At 35.1% G+C, this 20,424-nt stretch overlaps 1 protein-coding gene across 34 annotated transcripts in view; it reads left to right on the forward strand.

Moving 5' to 3' along the window:
- IRAG1 (inositol 1,4,5-triphosphate receptor associated 1) overlaps positions 1-20,172 on the forward strand; it is a 107,395-nt gene extending 87,223 nt beyond the window's left edge. For 33 of the 34 annotated variants that reach the window (XM_080593285.1, XM_080593255.1, XM_080593261.1 and 30 more), the window contains 11 exons: positions 1,167-1,287; positions 3,866-3,896; positions 5,220-5,360; positions 8,408-8,539; positions 9,297-9,438; positions 10,137-10,186; positions 11,977-12,084; positions 12,549-12,616; positions 14,336-14,455; positions 15,412-15,540; positions 16,758-20,172. In XM_080593285.1, the coding sequence (XP_080449411.1) occupies positions 1,167-1,287; positions 3,866-3,896; positions 5,220-5,360; positions 8,408-8,539; positions 9,297-9,438; positions 10,137-10,186; positions 11,977-12,084; positions 12,549-12,616; positions 14,336-14,455; positions 15,412-15,540; positions 16,758-16,998 (1,283 nt within the window). In that variant the 3' untranslated portion in view covers positions 16,999-20,172. The remainder of the gene's footprint in view (positions 1-1,166; positions 1,288-3,865; positions 3,897-5,219; positions 5,361-8,407; positions 8,540-9,296; positions 9,439-10,136; positions 10,187-11,976; positions 12,085-12,548; positions 12,617-14,335; positions 14,456-15,411; positions 15,541-16,757) is intronic. The other variant, XM_080593282.1, reaches the window with a different exon arrangement.
- Positions 20,173-20,424: the final 252 nt, after the last annotated feature.

Below are 20,424 nucleotides of genomic sequence, written 5' to 3' on the forward strand. Positions count from 1 at the left end.
AAGTTATTGTGATCATCTTAGTAAACACAACTGTGCATCTACAGAAGTCTAGATAAGTGAGCTTTGTTAGGCTGGGGACCTTGTGGTGTTAGGCTGTGTTTCTGTGAGGACATACACAATGGTTCGAAAATAATTAGACTTTTAAATATAGAAGAAATGCACAGAACTTAAACATAGCTGGAAATAGGAAGAACCTACTGTTCTTTTCTGCTTTTCATGATAATGTTCTCCACATTCAAAAAATCTGAGATTCTTCACACAGTTATGAACATCTAAGAACCTGTCTGTTATGCTAAATGAACAGGAAGCCTGGGCAAAGGTATCTTCCCAGGTCTCTGATCAAACTGGGGATCCTGACTTTCCTACAGGAGAGTCCTTCCATAAATTATGGCAAGAGGAGAGGATAAGGTAAATACTATATATGAAATTAAATAAAATGAAAATAAAAGTTAAGTAAAAAGAATTTTAAAAAAAAGATAATTTGAGACATATCTTGGTCTTTATGAAAGTAACACAAGTAGAGAACACAATTGCTACCTTTTTGTCCTGTTTCAAAGAAAATACAGTGTGAACAAGTACATGCTGTAGATTCATCATAAGTGGTGCGTAAAGTCTGTAGTATAGTGTATTATACTAGAAATATTATTGGCAGGTGACACTGAAAGCCTTATAAAATGACAGTACTCTACGAAATTTAAGCTAAAATTTTCAGAAATGATTTAACTGTACTGCTAAAACACACATGCAAAAATGCTAGGTTAGATGTTCCAGTAATGAATTTGGATGCAGTCTGAATTGTAGAAAAAAAATGCAATAGTCATTTTTAGGTGCATTAGAGACTGTCAGAGCACAAATTACTTCATTCTATCTAGATAAAGAATGACAGTTGTAATGGTTACTCCTGTTGCCTCTGTTCAAAGGGAAGACAGGAGGAGTGAGTGATGCATCCTTACTCAATAAAGGAAGTAACGTTATGCATTAAGGGGTGGAGAACCTCTTCTTGTTATCCCACTTTTGTTCCCAGCAGAGGTGGGATGAAATCCTCATTGACTTTTAAAAGGCTCTGCTTAGGTTAGGTCCTACTAGACTGTGAGATGATGACTTCATTTTTAATGTATACCTTCTCAAATAACATTAAAAAGATTTTTATCTGCACATGTCTTTAGGCCCTTCACCTCTCCCCTCTCCCACTGAAGAGGAAGAGACAAAGAATAGCTCTGATGTCATGCCCAGCATTCCTGATGTATTGCTGCGAAAACTACGTGTGCACAAATCTCTTCCAGGAAGGTAAAAACTCTTCAGAAGTAGCAAGACATGATTTGGGAAAGGCATACTAATGGTTTTCAGTGAACTCCCTTTATTAAGTTCCATTCAGGGGGGATCCATATATGTAGAGAAAGTGTTGCATCTTAAAATGTGTGACAGATTTTCTGAATAGTTTGGGGAGTGCACCAACTTTCAGTAGCTGACAAACTTAAAAATGAGTTTCTAAGTTCTACTTAAAAAGTCTGAAACTTAACTTGCATAAATTTTTATACAGATTAGTTACCAGTCTGTCCAGTCCTGGTTTCCAGGATTGCTGTTACAGATATAAAATCATGCTGAAAGGGTTAGTATCTCTTGAGGCCAGATAATGTTTTCATATGGTAAAATTTGGACATGAGAGAATTCAGCAGTTTTTCTGCAAGTGATGATTTTTCAGTGAGATTAAGTTTGTCATTTTGCCTGCTTAGTTGAAGAATTCACTTGCAAATTCCCTGACATTGAGATGTTAAGCAACCTGCTCATAACTGCCTACTTGTGCACCTGTCATGGCTCAAGGGTTTCTTTCCCTCTTAATCTTTGAGAGGAGAGGTCTGCTGGGGCCTGACAGGACCCACCTGTTTCGATGAGGAAAACATTTCATGACCTGTAACCTAGTGAAACTGATTGAGAGGGCTTTAAACTAGGATCAGTGTGGGAGTGAGATACCATTAGGAACACTGAGGTTAAACCAAGGGATGGTACTTCACTGTCCGAGGGTGGCAAGGCTAATGGGAGCATCTGTGCTGCTCCAAGGAGTGCAGCAAGTTCAGGAGCACATCTGAAATGTTTGTATACCACTGCATGCAATATGAGGAACAAGTGGGATGAACTGGACGCTTTGGACCTTTCCCAGAGCTGTGATATCATTGGTATTAGTGAGACTTTATGCTTTAACTTTTGGTTAGCTCTGAAGTGGTAAGGCAGTTGGACTTGGTGATCTTTGAAGGTCCCTTCCAGCTGAACTGTTCTATCTTTATGTAATCTGAAATAGTTTACACATCTGTAACATGTGGACAGTGTAGAACCATGTAAGAGATCATTTGAAACTAGAGCTATTGCTGCATAATGCAGTGTAAATAAAACAAGGGAATCCTCTGGTCCATACCTCTTCTGAGGTGGAGTTAGAAGAGACAATACCTGCGATGTGTTTGTCCAAACTTCTAGAAATACAAATCTCTGATCTGAGTTTGCTACCATCCAAGTTGAACATTTTATTGACGGAATTTAAGTGGAAATTTTCCTTTTTGGGGGAGAGATTTGTTTAAAATTATTAACATTATTTAAAAAAAGGACATAATTTGAAAACAGTATTTTGCTCTAGCCCATAGGGAATAACATAGGGAGGAAAGCTCAAGCATTTATCACCACGTGCCTTACATATTTTGCACTACTTTGGAAACTGAGAATATTTTCTTTTGTTTTATATTAGAATAAAGTTCAGATTCCTCCAAATTTCTGCATAAGCCTTTTCTTTGAGAGAAATAGAACTGTAACAAAAGAAAAAAAAAAAGGCATATTAGACATCAAAACAATACTCTTGAACTTCTTTCTAGAAGGACTACTCCTTCTAGTAGACTTCCTTTTAGAATAACAAGAAGTGATATGAATACTACTGCTTTAGGCACAAAATGGTTTTCCAATACACAGGGCATATTGGCCTCCCATCTTCTAGTCACTACTTTAAGTATCAATATATTTTATCCACCAAGAAAAATCAACTGCTTATTGATGCCATATGTATTGACTTCTACGTTAGGGTTTAATGTTGCAGCCAATATGACAACTAATATCTGGAACTGTACAGTGCATGATAGATATGTCAATCTCAACTTCTGTCACTGGCATCCACTAGGATTTGTGTATACAGCTCCTTTCATTCCTTGCAGATGTTTTTTCTTTACTTGCATAAAATTGAATAGCTCTCTGCACTATGGGAAGAACTGCAGGGAATAAGAACCTGTAAATTCAAACACATGGGATGACTACCTTAAAGCGAGATCTTGCAGTATACTGTTCTCTATCTCATTTCTTTTATGGCCTACTATGAAACCAGTTTTTGGTAACTTTCTCTAATTTTTGTACAGTTAGTAATCATTCTTTGGGTAGAAAAATGATAAAACTCAAGCACCTGTTTTCTTAATGTCATTCATTGTCAGCTAACAATAATTAGCTAAGTTTGCAAACTTCTAACAAAACAGCTAAAGCAAGTTGGTACTATATACAGGGAGCTGGGTTTTGAATTCTACCCATCTGTGATTTTTGTATGATCATCATCATGAGGTTTCAGCTGTTAAAAGAAGGAAAATAGGTGAAGTTAATAACCCCAAGTCTAGTGTATTAGATCACCTGCAACTCCAAAAGGGTAATTTCTGTCTTGCTCTTGTACTTGGAATTTGTCACAATATAGTGCAGATATACATAAATGTTTGCACTTGCCAGAAACTTTGGTATATTTCTACCAATACTTAAGTGATTCTGTGCTGTTGCTAAAAAAAAAAAAAAAAAGAGAGAGAGAGAGACAAACCTAATAAAATCTTAATTTCTTTGTTTTCATTTCTAGCTCCCCTCCGCTTACTGAAAAAGAAGTTGAGGTAAGTGTGTTCTTAAAATGGTAGGTTTAGGCACCAAGTGTATTGCTATATGTTCTTGTCCAAGCTTCTGAATAACACAAGCTGTAACTCTTGATTAAAGATTCATTTAACAGCTTTCAGTGATGCAGAGTGAATTTTATCCCTTAATATATGTTTATTCTGTAGTTAAATTAGTTAAAATCTTGGTTATGGTCCTGATTTAAATTTGTCTTTAATTCCATGTGCCTCAATTCTAAGTGGCTACTGTAAGTCTAAGGGTGGTTACTAGAATTAGGTAATCAGATATTTTGCCAAAAATATTTTTCAGGAAAAAAAAATGGAGCTCAATTCAAACAACATTTTTATGTGATATGGGCAATTGCCCCAGACAACATAAACAGTTAAAAGACTTAAGTAAAAGTGTTTGTGCATTCTTTCTAATAGCATATACATTTGTTTTGTAAATTAGTGTAATAAATTTATATATAATAAGGATCTTATAATGTTGTTTCTACTTTTTAAAATAATATTATAAATATGGTAAAGCTAGGAAAAAATTGAAACTGAGACCAGAAACCACATTAGTTAATTGCTTTTTTTTTTCCATTGGCCAATAGGAGCTTAGGTATGATTTTCAATTGTATTTTGCAGTTAGTTGACATACTTTTTACTTTGTCAGTTCTAGCCAAGAAATTGTTTATAGGTTGCCCATTATCTGGGTGGCTTTGTTTTTTGGTATTCTGCTGCCTTTTTTTTTTTTAATGTACCAGTGAAGAATAATTATTTATTTACATAGCTGAAATCAAATGGAGCTATTGGTGACTCATTCTTCACAAAGTACTAATCGTAAGCAATAAATGCATCTGGTAAAGAAAGAAACAATCTGTAAAAGCATGGTTCGAGAGAATAAAAATGTTAGCACTTAATCTTCTGCCTTTGGTGGTAGATGTTTATCCCTTAGGTAAAACAATGATAATGGTGAGCTCATCCCTGGATTTCCTCTGCACAGACTATCTGTTTAAAAACCTTGGGGACCCTTGGAGGAAGTCCAGCTAGAAAACAGATTCATTGTGATTCTGATACTTCTGGTAGGCTACTTCCGTCGTTGTCTCTCTGCTCTACTGAACTTCCAGAGAAGCATTCGTGAAAACATTTTAGAGGAAATAAAGAGGAGTGATTTTTTTTAAATCTGTTTTTTAAAATATTTTCAGTTTTCTATTTCAATATTAATTTAAGTACTGAAGCTTGTTAAATGTGTGTCTTATTTATAAGTTGTTACTGGAAATTACAGTACAGTGGCACTTATTTAAAAATGCCTTTTTTTTTTTTTTTAAATCCAAACAGAATGTATTTGTACAGCTTTCCTTGGCCTTTAGAAATGATAGTTACACCTTGGAATCTAGAATTAATCAAGCAGAGAGAGAGAGAAATCTTACTGAAGAGAATGCTGAGAAGGAACTGGAAAACTTTAAGGCAGCCATTACGGTAAGAAAACAACAATAAATACTTCTCTGAACTCTAGCACACATTCAAGTGCGCACACATTTGAAATGTGTGACTGTGCTTGCTTATACTCACTGTACATTCAGCCACAAAACTTCATTCTGTGCTGCTTGAGCTCATTATGTAATTCTCTACAGTTGAGAGCGCATTTTCTGCCAGGGTGGGCCACTGTTGCTGGAAGTGTATAGAGGATGTTGCCCTGCCCTGCTTCAAATTCTATAAATTTGAGATTCAGTTATTGGAAGAAGCCTGTGACAAAGCTAATAGAATGCAGAACTGCAATTTGAGCTCTGATTCCTGCTCTCTTGAGCAAGACCACCTTCTTCAGCAGTAACCTTCAGGTGTCTCATCAGGTGAGATACTGAAATGATCTGAAGCCTGAGTCCAGAGGTTTATGACTTGAAAGATCTTAACTGCAGGTAATGGAAGGTGGTATAGGAAAGAAAAGAGTGAGGATTACATAAAGAATACGTGCAATCTTAGGAACAGGTTATATTTATTCTTTTTTTTTTTGTAACTGAAACGACACATATATCTCTGAGATATGTTAACTTATGTGCTGTGCACAGTTCTGTGCAAAAATGGAGGAGGTGTATAGATAGCATGCTTCTAACTGAAATAGCACCTTACAAGGAAGTGTTGCTATAGCTTTGAGAAATAGTTAGGAGAATATAAATTTTTTCCCATTTACTTTATCAAGAATATCAGATGAGAAAGGATGCAGTTAAACAAAGTTTGTATCACCTGGAATTCCAAATCTGCATGTACAGATCAATTGTTACTAGAAGGAAAAAAAAAAAAAAGAAAAAAAAGCACTTGGGAATATTTCATGGATGTTCCCTTTTTTCCCTGTTTAAAGAGCAAACGGAAACAACTTGTAAAATCTTAGGGGTTTATTAATTATAATATTTTGTACACCTACAATTTTTTTCAAGTAATGTATAAGTGTTCTTTCAACTGCAAACAACTAGTTGTTATATTTATATAACAACCATTTGTTACATTCAACATGTTAAAGAATCCCTAAATACGCAACAAGGACCGTGTTACCAGCACGGGGCAGATGTAATTAGCTTCCACAGAATTACAGAATGGTTGAGGTTGCAAGGGACCTTTGGAGGTCATCTTGTCCAAGATCTGTGCCTGAGTAGGGACACCCACAGCACGTTGCTTTTGTCCCCTAACCTTGTCCAGGTAACTTTTGAAGATCTCTAAGGAAGGAGACTGTACACCCTCTCTGGGCAAACTGTTCCATTGCTCCATTACCTGCATAGTAAAGGAGTGCTTCCTGATGTTTAGACAGAACCTCTTGTGTTCCAGTTTGTGCCCATTGCCTCTTGTCCAGGCACTGGGCACCACTGGGAACAACCTGGCTCTGTTGTTTTTGCACCCTCCCTAGAGGTATTTATACACATTGAGAAGATACCCCTAAGTCTCCTCTTCTCCAGGCTGGACAGTCCCAACTCACTGTCTGTCCTCGTAGGAGAGGTGCTCCAGTCCCTTGATCATCTTGGTGGCCATCTGAATTGATCAAAGGAATGGAGCACCTCTTCTGTGAGGTTGGTTTCTCTCGTTTATTCAGTTCACAAGCTGCAGTCTGGCTTTTACAAGCTTTTTAAGGTACTTTATAACAAAGTGGCAACTACCATTTTCATATAAAAGTTTTTTTTCTTTACAGTGGAATAATCTAACCAACAATTAAATGATGTGGCAGCTCCTGTGTAAGGTGTACCATATTAGATTTGCTTCTATCCAAGTGTGAAGTTATCTTCATTTCTGTAGGACAGGCACATGTTAAATGTTTTAATGAGTTCGACCAGTATTTAGGATTTTTTTATCAAACGTGTAATAACTGATGTTTTATTCAAAAACCCAGCTTCACGAGAAAGTGGATTGATTCACATGAATTTCAGATTTGCCCAAGGAAATAAGCAATTTACACTTGCCAAGAACCAGTTGAAAATCTGAAATCTCTGCATGTTTTCCTCATGCATACATTTTCTTATGCCTTCCTGGGTCTTACAGTCAAATTTAGGCTGCAATTTGTTAACACGCTGGCTTCAGTCATGAGGAAATTTAAGAAATTTTTGTCATTGTACTTCTTGTTGCACCAAATTTATCATTCTCTTAGCTGTGTTCCTACACCAAAGGTTTGCACTACAAATGAGATTTCTCAACTGACTCTGGTTAAAAAAACAAACAAACAAAAAAAAAACAACACTAAGTCTGTCTGTAAGTCTGAACTAAACTTTATCAGTACTTCTTGTATCAGTCTTTTCTGCAAGTAGAAAATCGAATCAATTCAATTCAAATTCAATCAAGAGATGTTCACTAATGCTTTGGTTAATAAAACATCTAAATTCACTCTTGCTTTTGGTGACTAATCCCATATGCTTCGGTGCTTTTCACTATTAAATTTGAGCTATCAGAGTGATAGTATTAATCAAGTACATAAATGTGTGTACTGACAGATGAAAAATGGTTAAGAAATTGCAATTGCCATTTGAATTACAGGCCATATTGGTTTCTATTACTCTCTTACTTCTCGATTCCTTGAGACTCCAACATCTGGTTTATTTTCAATATGGTTAAAGTGTCTTGGATCTGAAAGAACATAAATGGCCTTCTTAACACTGTGTGCCCAGCAAACAAAATGTAGCAAGTTTCAGGAATCACTTTTAAGTAGTACTTAAAATAAGCTTGGTATTTGTAAAGTTCATAAGTAGATAGTCATGATTCGTAACTGATTTCGAAAGGAGAACTATTGCAAGTGTGCTCAGCCATTTTTAACCTCTTGAAAGGTGTGCCTGCAATATACAGCAAAGCCCCCTTCTGAGACTGCAGTAGCAGCGTCAGCAGCACTTGATAGTTTGTCTCTGGTGGTAGAGATGGTGTTCCTCTTTGTCTAAGAACTCATCTGTGCGTAGTTCTGCCTGGACATGTCTTACACCGGTTCTGTGACTCAGGCCAGCTCACCTGACCTAAGAGTGTCAAGACATCACAGCAAGGCTTATGTATCTTCATTTCAGTCTTCAGCTCATTTATGGCATCACTATGAACACAGAGAAGCTTACCAGAAGCTATTGGAGGATATTGCTGTTCTGCGGCGTTTAGCTGCTAGGCTATCTAGTCGTGCTGAAATGGTTGGAGCTGTTCGCCAGGTAAGAGAATCCTGGCATCTAACAAATGTATCCTCGCTGTATGTGTTTACTGTCTTTTTTTCCCAGACATAGCTGAAGGCTTTATGAGCCCTTTGAATTTTATATGTCATTTTGGGTGATTAAAGACATTTATTATAGTGTCAGAGAAGATACCTTTTCAGTCTGGAAATAGAATTCAAACAGAAGATTACCCATGAAACTGTATAATGTGCACAATAGGAGCATATATATTATTCAGAATTATAGCTGCAGTACAAGAAACATTTTACATCAGTGTGGCATAAAAAAGAAAACTTCTGTGGGTCAAAAAGCTCAGCTAGTTCAATAACCTGTCCTCAGCAATAGCTGAAGTCAGACAACTATGAAAAGCTGTGTTAGTTGTATAGCAAGTATAAGTGGCAACGCAGCAATACCCTCCTAGGCTCAAAACTGTTACCTCTGCCAAATGAAGTAACTAAGCTGATGCCAGTGAGACCTTCAAAGGTTTGAAAGCAAGGGCATGTATACCACATAACTGATCATATAGGCACACAGGTAATATATAAATATTTGACAAAATAATTGATGATTTTCTCTGGATATATATTAATGCGTTTGTGTTCTAATAAACTTAGGAATTTGTAGTCTTTTGAGATATCAATATTCTTATGTACAGTTATTCCAGGTCTAGTCCTGACAGGGGTCATGCACATAGAGGCAAATGATAAGTTTGAGAAGTGTAGAGGTAACTTGAGTAATCCTCTCCTTTATTCCTTAGGAGAAGCGTATGTCAAAGGCAACAGAGGTAATGATGCAGTATGTGGAAAATCTAAAAAGAACATATGAAAAGGATCATGCTGAGCTAATGGAGTTTAAGAAACTTGCCAATCAGAATTCTAGCAGAAGCTATGGTGCATCTGGTAAAAAAAAAAACAACAACAAAAAAGTTTGTATTGCCTGTGTACAGAGAGATATATAGTGCTATTAATGATAAGTGATGTATCATGAAACCTCTTCTACAGAAGTAGACTTAGAAAATTATAGATATATCAGCTAAAATATGTCATATAAGCAATGTTTAATGCTACAGTACGGTAATTTAAAAATCACTGTCACTTATCAAATTCTGATGAGATCCAATAAAATTTTTATTGGCCTCTAATGTATGTGTAAATGTGCAATGTGCAAAGCTTACGCAGTTTTAATACAGCTACCTCTGAAATTACAGTTAATAGCAAAATTTTATTACTGCAAAATACTTTTTTTTTTTTTTTCCTCTACTTTATCTTTCCTAGCTTGCCAGAACCTCAAATATGAATATTTTCTTTTGGAAAAACCTACATAAGGAGGAAAATAGTAGGCTTTTATCTAATAAGTCAGGATAGTAATGGTTGTTTTGTATGTGTTGTGGAGTTGAGTTTGTTTGTTTGTTTCTGTTTGTTTTAAGTTATTATATCTTCTACAGGTGAAATTGAGGCCAGAACTGTATGACAGATAAATATGCAGTCACTACAGATATTGACTAAATATAGTATGTCTGAGCTTGAAATGCAAGCAAGGGCTCTATTGATATTATTACTCATATATTCTAAGACTATTCTTTTCTGTTTTTATGCAGAAGATGGAGTACCTCGTTCATCTAGATCCATGTCTCTTACTGTTGGAAAGGTATTTCTGCAATACAAAGAAAATTAAGTGAACATTTTATGTAGTGAAGTTTCTTTGTCTACATACATTCAATCTTATAGTCTGTGTTCAAAATATAGTAATGGTTAGTTCTCAATATTATTCATGTAGTCTAGTGTAAATGCTTTGTAATTTTGCATGTCTGATTAAGGATGACTCTATGGAATACCAATAATGCCTACTTTGAATCATAAAGGGACATATTTATTTAGGAAGAGTCATATTCCAGGCCACATACCGGTGCTGCAGAAGGTGTCTTAGGTCCCTTGCATTGCTCTAGTTCTTCAGTGAAAAAGCAGTACACTGGATCAAACCTTTCTATTTGAGGGATTCCAGGAACATACCATTTTAATTATCTTAAGTATGATATCATGTTCAGAAGATGGATGTCAATAATAATTTTTTAAGTGTAGCTTGTTTTTCAGTTGCCATCAGAATATCTTGTTTTTCTTGACAAAGCATTGAGAGAGGGGAGCTTATTTCAGATTGTTTTAACTTGACTGATTAATAACATTAACAAGACCACGATTTTATATCTCTGAAACTTCCTGTTCCTGGAGTCCAAGTTTATTTAAAACCTCCTAAAATAACCAGTTATTTGAGAGACCTAAGTCCTGGTTTGGCCATTATGAAACTTGGTCAGAGGCATTACTGAGTCTAGTATTTCTTTTCATATTTTTATTTGGGTTGTACTTCTTTATATTTAATTTATTCCTATCACTTCTGAGTGCTGAGCAGGAATAATTTTCCTTTTCGTGAGGAGTACATTAGGTGTGCCTCTGTCATTAATGAATAGGTAAAATTGGTCCTGTCTAGATCCAGGATCGTAGAGTAGGTGATCCCATGTATATATTCGGTAAACCTGTTGAACTTATTTTTTGTCAAGTTACCTAGAGCAGAATCTTAGAAATGTTTGGATATGCAGTAAGATGATGCTGTTAGATGCTATATGTGCTTGTGTTTTTTTGTTTGTTTGTTTGCTTTTTTACTCAGTGGGATGCATAGATTTCACTACTTGTATAACATAGATAAATTATTTGGCTTCTTACCGAGTGACAGACTTATATGATCTACACTTGAGCTATAATATAATGTATAAAGCTAGCATATGTTTATCATATGAAGGATTTCCATGGTCTTTGGGAAATGTAAGCAATATCACATGATGCTAGATAAATATCTAACAACTCAAGACTGGGGGGGGGGAAAGCTTTCTTCTTTTGTGGAGGGAACGGATGTTATTGTTTCTGTAATAATGTGTAGTTTTATTAAAAATAAAAACTAAAAAAAGCACTATATCCCGGTGAGTACAGTATATCATAACAGGTACGTAGCAAGAGAAGAGTATCATATGTAACTTCATTATTTTCCGGTCTTCTGGTATTTTTCCCAGTATCAGTACGTATCTGGCTTAACCAAAGATAATAGCCTTTCATGAGAACTGACAGTTTAGAATATGCCTCCTGTGTCACTTATGTTATTGGGCTTTCAGAGTGGAGTAAAAAAATGCAAAGCTTCCCTGTACAGAAGTTTGATTCTCACTAAGCACTTGCCATGCCAGATAGTACTAGGAAGATAGAAGTACTAGTAGATAGTAAGTTTGGGGGATGTTCACAGCCCTAACAGCAGTTTACCATAATTTTGCTGCTAACTCTCTTAAATGTCTTCTTGCTGACATTAACATACATACCTGACATACCTCTTAACTTTCAGAATTTTTCTTTGGCCTATTTTGTTGTATGACAGAAAAAAAATAATGTTCTTTGTCCTAGAATATGCCTCGGAGGCGAGTCAGTGTTGCAGTTGTTCCTAAATTTAACTCCTTGAACATTCCTGGTCAGTCACCAACAGCTTCACCTATACCTTCAATGCCATCCCTAGTAAGTAAAACCCACAGTTGAAAGGTACAAGGCTTGTTTAAAACACTTTTGCATAGGGCCAAGCCATAGTTACTAAAAAATGTAAACCCTTTAATTGGTTAAATTTGACTATGTCCTAATGAATGGGATGGACAAAGGTAATTTCTGTTGTGTAAGGGACTGTTTTACTGTTTAGTGTTTAGTGATCAATATATAACAAAGAAATAGACTTAATACTTTCTTGGAGGAAAAAAAAAATCATTGTAGAAGGGAATGCCACAGAAAAATTGTTATAGTGCTCAAATCCAGTATTTATTGTGTTTATTGTGGGTAGAGGGAGTAATTTGTGAGCTCTGTATTAAAGATACCTTGCTGGTAGGTATGGGAAGAAAACCTAAGTAGCACATTGACTTTGTCATTTTACTGAAGACTCATTTGAAATTGATTCATGGATGCAGCATTTATTGCTCATTTTCAACTTACAGTCTGAATCACCAGGCAATGGAAGGAGCAATCTAACATCTACTCCTGTTCTGCCAGCACTTCTAGAGAAGTGAGTTTTCTCTATGTCATTTCATTACCTATTGAATCTTAGTATGAAATGAAACTGTTACTCGTATAATTTCAATCTTTCCTGACAGAAATTATACAAAGGCATAAGGTATGGAAATCAGTGGCACACTATTGACTCAAGTTGATTCCAAGGTGTGGTAACTATTTTATACTATATCATCATATGTTGGGTTTTTTTTACGTACAAAGAATTTAGAAGCAGAACTAAATCTAGTCTGCTATGATCCAACAGTCATTGCAACTCATCAAGTAAAAGATGCAGCAGGAGATTACATATTTGAGTAGGGCCTAGCTTTAGAACTCAGCAAAACTAAGAGTATTACATATAATACCTGTGGATTTTTTTTATATTTCCTGGAATTAATTAATGCTGTACCTAAAGTTGGCCATGAACAGCCCTGGGTATGCACGTTCTTAAATTTTACTGTCAGCATAATTTAAGTTCTTCTGCTCTTGCCTTCTCAACATATGGCCAGCTGGTAAGAATTGTATTTTGAAATACTATGATATCCAGTGTCATGTAGGTTTTAAAATTTACATGAATAAAAAAAATGAAATTAAGAAGTATAACTTATCATAATGCTAGATCATCAGAATTTTATAGAAGTCAAAACAACGACTAAATTGAGTAGTAATTATTTCTTAGTATACATGTAAATGTAAACATTCAGCTAAATTAAAGCAATAGGATTGAAATTTTAGTATAGAATAGAGATACAAAACATTTGTGGGTTGTTTTTTTTTTTTTTTCAGGCTGTTAGACAAGCCAGTACCTCAACGTCTATATTTTTCTAGAACCTATAAATTGCAACAAGATCCACAAAGGTGGATGATATGAAAACATGATACTGGGATGAGAACAGAAAGCATATCCAATCTGTTGTACAAGATCTTTGTAAACTATTACCATACAAGTCTTTTTGCATTTGCAAACCCTTGTGTGTGTACACTTTATTCTTATCTCTAACCTGTGCAGAAAGCATAAATAAAATTGTCAGGCACCTTTCCAAATAATTAGCTCTTTCGAGAAATGTTGCACATTCTAAGGAAGCTGCTTGCTGATGTTTCAGAAGTAAAACTTACTTAGTAACAAATCAGTGATGTTTTTTAATTATTAATACTATTACTTTGGTGGTTTAGACTGTTTACAGTATCACAATACAATATCTGAAATACTAATTTGAACTAAAGTTTGATAGGATGCTTTAAATATTGTGCAAATTAAAAGTTTAAAAGAATTCAGATCACAAGTCAGTACAGGATACTGACTTTCACATACTTTAGATTAGTGCTGAGAAAGGAAAAAAAATATCTTATGTCCTTGTTTTATCTCTGTACTTTACAAAAAATGAAAATATGCAACAAGTGGGAAACCAAAAGTTATGAACTATGGCAAAAAGCATTGCCAGTGGTTGTTACGGTTCAACAGAACTCTGCCAGATTCGGGTCATCTTTTGAAGCTGTACAGAAATCCTGAAGGAAAAGAAAAAGTATTAATATTTCTTACTGGTTCAATTAAAAAAAAGAAGTTATCAAATGTCAGATTTTTCTTTAGTTTTTCTTCAGAGATCCTTATGGATTGATCATTACAGAATCAGGAATCACACAAACTGAATTGTTCCTATGCAGTAGTATACTCCAAATACAATACATTTCATCAGTGGTGTTTTTGCTTTTTCTGTTTCTTTTGTCTTGGCAGTGGAAAGACTAATGGAGAGCCTGATTGTGAAACCTCAACTTCTGCACTAACACAGAGTGGGTTGGATGAGATCAATCCTGAAACTAAAGCCAAGATAGAAGAGGAAGCATATAACAAAGGGTGGGAATATTTTATGTGAACTAAATCTTAAACATGTGCTACCAGATATATTTTTTATAGTGTGATTCTAAATGCTAAATAAGCAACATAATTGATATAAGCTCCAAGAAGATGGTCACAATTGAAGCAGTATGGGAAGCAATGTGAGTGAGCATCACTTGTATCTGCATTGTGGCTGTTCACTTTCATCCATTATTTATGTTAGCCAGTCTGGGGGAGAGCAGTTAGAAATTCTGAGTTAGATGCGTGTTCATATGTTGATAGTACTCAGCTTCCTAATAGGACAATCCAAAACAACGTTCTAAAATGCTTTTTTTGAAAGGTGTACATGGAAATGAACAAAGAGTAGACATCAACTTTTGCAGTAAAGTCATATTGTTTGTGTGACAAATTGCTTTACACAGCATGTTTTGGGGCAATTAACAACTTTGGCATCTATTGTTTCCAAATGTTAAGCAAAAAACTTAGTACTATGTATAGGGAGGCAAAAGTTCGGATCCCATTCTGCAGATCCAAAGTCATCTATATTTTGCATTGATTTCTATCTATTCTCAAAAACAAAACAAACAACAACAACAAAAAAAAACGAGTAGGTGGTCAAAACGATTAAAATAAAAATAAGCAGAAATGCTCACTAACACCTTTACTATAGACTCTACTATAGTGCTCTGCTAAGGACTATAACCTTTTTTCTTTTGCAAAATAAGATTTGCTAATAGAACTAAGATAATCCTCTGTTGCTTTTGCAAGATTTACTAATAGAACTAAGATAATCCTCTATTAAGGAAGTGTGGCTCTGTGGCATATTCGTAGTCTTTAGCTCATCTTTTCTCTTGTTTGAGTGCTGCAGCAACACTGTGTTTTATTGTACGTGACAAAATGTAAAGCTAATTTTTCTTTACATAGGACCATGTTTATGTAGCAGGCTAGACTAAGAAATTTTTTTTGTGTTAAAGCTATCAGGAAGGCTTGAAGAAAACCAAAGAACTTCAGGAGTTGAAGGAAGAAGATGAAGAGACACCAAAAGAAAGTCATGATGAGTATGAAGAAAGTGAAAATGATGAGATAAAAAAAATGAAAAGCAGGTGAGACACGGGTGTGATGTGTCCATACTATAAGAGCCACTTTGTATTTGTGGTACTCAACCATGTATGTTTTATGCTATTATTTTAGCATGTTTTCTTCCAGTCTAGGGAAGGATTTTGCAAAGAACTAATTTCACAGAATGGCTTATTCGATATTAGTGCAGTTGAGGAAAAAAAAAAATCCACAAAAGTTTTTTAGATGCTAAAATGCATCTCTCAGTAGACATGCATTGTCTTACGAAAGTTGTAATTCAGGAATGTGATGCCCCTATTTGTGTCATATCTCATTCCCAAAAGGTCCGAGCCAGTCTATTCACCTAAGAATCTTTCAGTACATCTACAAGCTGAATGCAGATTAACATGAACTCCTCAGCTATGCTGGACGCGAGGCAAATGCTTGCTCCCTCTAGAATCTCTATAAATGCTGCAGAACATTATGCTGGAGTTAAAATAGCCTGCCTTTCAGCAGAGGGACACATTTATTACATTCATCTGTACCCAATACTCTTTGCGTATGGTATGGACCCTTGAATCCTCTGCATATCATACCTGAAGCATTTGTGCCTAACTGAAAAACTTTTCTGAAATTCTCAGCTTTTTTAGAGTTGATTGTATCCTGCGTGGTTCTACCAACCCTGTTTGATATACCTGCAATTTCCTGCATTTTTAAAAGCAAAGAGACTTTTGCATGACAGAGGAGTTGAATACTGGCCAAAGCAAGTAATATGTCTAAACCCAAGATAAGGTAGGGATCTCTACATGATCCCAAGGGACTCAGTCCCAGATTATTATGATTATAAACATCTGTTAATTTGAAATTTCAGTCATGTTCAGAAGGGCAGCCATCTCACTAGTCATGAAACTCTTAGGAGGAGATGTTTAGAATATGTTATAATGTTTAGCCTAATTGAGCAAGCTATGAGCAAGGCAGAATTTAAAATTGTATCAAGCTCTGAGATTTGCCAGTTGACAGGTGGGAGAATTAGAAGCCAAGGTTATGGCTTGGTAGCTGTCTACAGTCATCTTGCAAATATCACCCATATTTGAGTATACAGCTATTCTTGAAAGAACTTAAGTTCTTTCTCTTTTCTGGCAAGATACTTGTCTTTGGAAGAGAAGCGATGCACAGTACATCTATGAAACATCTCAAATTTAAAAGCTTAAGGTAATTGATTTGCCTAATATTACTATATAACTTTTTCCTTTTTGTTTTACAGCAGACTTGAAGTCATCATTAATTATTTATATATTCTGTACCCCAAACTGTGTAAACACTGGAATGTGGTATGGCTTGTAGTGGCTGCGATAATCATTTTTGCTGTGGTGTTGGGAATTTACCATTCATACAACTCCTGTGATGAAATATCAGAGGGACCTGAAGGCAAAGCCAGCTGTTCTGCTGTTCATCAATATTCATGGTGGAACTCAGGATTCCAACATGAGCAACACACTGAATAATAAACGAACAACATGTATTTATGATACCAGAGAAAGCACTGTATTAGAACACAGTTGTTAAAGGTAGTGCTTAGTCATCTTTATGGTTGGTATATGTCATCTGTTGCACAAGTGAGTTATTTCACCCCAAAGTTTGGGGATACGTTATGAACGTAGCTTGCCAAAATGATAATTTGGTAAAGAATTATGTTTGTCTTCTTACTGTAAATGACTGATGTGATTAAAGTAATATTGAATCATGATAAGGTTGTGGCAGTAATCAGCAACCAGCAAGAAAAACTTGCAGAAGATGTTGACATCTCTCCTATGGTTTTGAAGAAAAATCATTAAAACTATATTTGCAGTTAGTGCTTTACTTTGCAATTCCTGAATTTGTGTTTTGGTTGGGTTTTGTTGTCGTTGTTGTTCAAGTATTAATGGCATTTAATTCGTTTGCGTTTTAAAAGTCTAATGTTTTTATTCATTATAATTGGGTAGAAATAGAAGGCCTTCTGTCATGTTAAAATTATCAGACCACATGCCTTGCTGATACAGTAATTTCATAAGAGGAATTATCTGTATGGTTATTTAAATGGAATACTAAGTACCTCTTATGACATACTTTAAGAATGGGACCACCTCTTTTTTTGAGCAGGATATACAACAAAACCAAAAATGAGGTCTAGGTAGTACAGTTGATATTGTCCAATGGATCTTGGAACTTCTGAGGTATCACAGACATGCTTCATAACAAATTTTGCTACTTATCTGAATAACTGTGTGGTTTATGCCACTCAGTCACTAAACATTACAGCAAAAAGTAATTGTTCAGACAATTAGATGTGTTGCTGAAGTCCAATATACATCAGTCTTGGATATGGAAAACATGTCCAATCCCTCAAAAAAGAAAAAAAAATCTTCAAACCTGTCTGTAATCACAGATTAGGATAATTACAGTAAATGGACCTATTGCTAATATTAGAAATGGATGTCATTTGAGATCTGCAGTAGAAACATAGTTCTGTATACTGCCAAACCGTACAGGTGCCTGTGAAAGTAGTGCTGACCATTGAGGTCACTGCATGTTTTAGTAGTTAATTTTCAGAATCTTATGCCAAGTATATAACTATTTTGATAAACTTTCAAAGCTAAACTACCAGGTCATGGCAGATTAATCTTTGCCCAGATTTTTCAACAGTTTTGCCTGTTTGGGAGTTGTGAGTTGCTACCGAGTAATATGAAAACCTGCAATTTTTAGACATAAGCAGTTTCAAAAGGGTGAAACCATTATCCTAAAAAAGAAATTCATGCCTAGGATTGAGACCAAAATGTATGTCACTCAAGGTATACCATATGTACCTGCCGAACACCACTTCTGATTGAAGATGAACTATGTTTGTCTTCCATAGCTGTATGCTTGAATCTAACCACAATATCAAAATCAGTGTGGCACTTAATTACACTCTTGTGTCTTTAATTCTTTTGGCATGTTCTGACTAACAGGTCTGTTTTACGGACAAATAAGAACACTATAAAGTACTGTAATTTCAGCTCAGATGCAGATAATGTAGGCTTATTTTCTTTTGGTGTAAACACTGAAACTCAAGCTAACCATCACAGAAAACAGGTTTCTAAAGCAATCAGAAATTTAATTCATGTGTCTGGCACTAGTAACAAATGTCCTGCTGGTGAATTTTTGTTTTTGCATCTCTAGCTACATCTTTGTTAAAATAAAAATACATGGAGAAGGGGGGGGGGGGGGAAGTAGACCATTACCAACTTTGCGGGGAAAAGTAAGTAAATCCATAAGCAGTTGGTAGATTTGTTTTTTTTATTATTATTATTTTATTTTGTGTGTGTATATGTGTATATATATATATACATTTTTGTGTTGTTTTGAGGAGTAGAGTAGAGTGTTTAAGGAAGTTCAAAAAGGATAATGGGAAAGTGTCATTTGGTCTGATATTGTAATTGCTAAAGAATAAGACCAAAGAGAGTTTCTTGCAAATTACTTGGTATATGTTTAGAGCATCTAACTATTAAGAACTACTGTGACATTTCATGTATTTCTATTATTTAAAGAAACTTGTCAGTGGCTCTTTCAATACTTGTTTATTAGAACCAGCTTCCTTAACTTAAAAATCTTTAGAAATAGTGTTGGTAACATAATAAGGCAATAAAAATTCTGGGTAAATAGTCCTGAAGATTCAGAATCTACTATGCCAAAAATTATGGCACATACTTGATTGTGATAGTGGATATGTTAGTGTACTGAGGAAAAATTGTTAACAATTGAATTGCCTCTAATTGAATTAATTTGCTCTTATTCACCTCTGCACTGATACTGATCCAACACCCTATTTTAAGTACATGTAGAAAGTTATTGATACCAATAAGACTCTACAACTGCTTAATGTTAGGCATGTGCAAAGTTTCTGTTGGTCAGTGTGTGACCAGGGTCTTCATTCTCTTTTGGAATTCTGCACAAGGGCAAATTTCCGTAAGTAGTTGTACTGATTCGAACTGAATTACTTCAATGTCTAAGGCGAGTGTAACTTAGCCACAAAGTTATTAATTGTTATGGGGAATGGACAGAAAGAGGCAAGGGATTTCAATGGGGATTAAAAGATGAAGATTAAGTTGATGAAAATATATATATTTTTTGTTTGTTTTTTTTTTTATACCTGCTTGGAGAAAACTGTCCACTAAAAATAACAGATCACGGTGACTAACAGCACATTAAATATTTTTGCTTACATTTTTCAGTTAATTAATGAAGACACCTTTTTTGATAGGAAACTAGGTTGAGATCAAAACCTATTCTAGATGTAGCTTTAGCTGTTGGATATTAATTTTCTTTATCTGTTTAAAAAAACAGCAACATGTTTAAAAAAAACAAACTTCTGTGTTCAAAGATCACATCAGATAAGAAGAAATAGATTTATTATTTATGCTATTAATATTGAAATAGTTTTCTTGAGGTGCAATATTTATTTTTTTTGTTTTAACAAGACACGTTTTATTGTTTCTCCTGCACAGCACAGATGTTTCTAGTAAGAGGAATTTTAAAAGAACACTATTTTTGTGTATCATATTTATATTTGTAGCATTGTAAGATTTTGCACCAGTGTGCTGGTATTGTACTGTATAGTATCACATACTTGAGTTTTGAAATAAAAGTATGGTTTCAAAGTCCTCAATGTTGCTACCTTACAGATTTTTCATATGTGCTGTCTGCATATTAATGGCTATCTTCTTCTGAAATGCCAACTGCATAATGTAGTGTCATGTTACACATACCAAAGATCTTGTTCTTAGTCTTTCAGTTCTTCAGAAAAATGATGCAGAAGAATCAAGCAAACTCCCATTTTGATAAAGTGTTTGTAAGCAGGGTCATCCTTGTCATATCCTAAAAACAAATGAGAGGAAACTGAAATATCCTGGAGA

Source organism: Anser brachyrhynchus, assembly GCF_964034855.1.
Source record: "Anser brachyrhynchus genome assembly, chromosome: 5".
NCBI lineage: Eukaryota > Metazoa > Chordata > Aves > Anseriformes > Anatidae > Anser > Anser brachyrhynchus.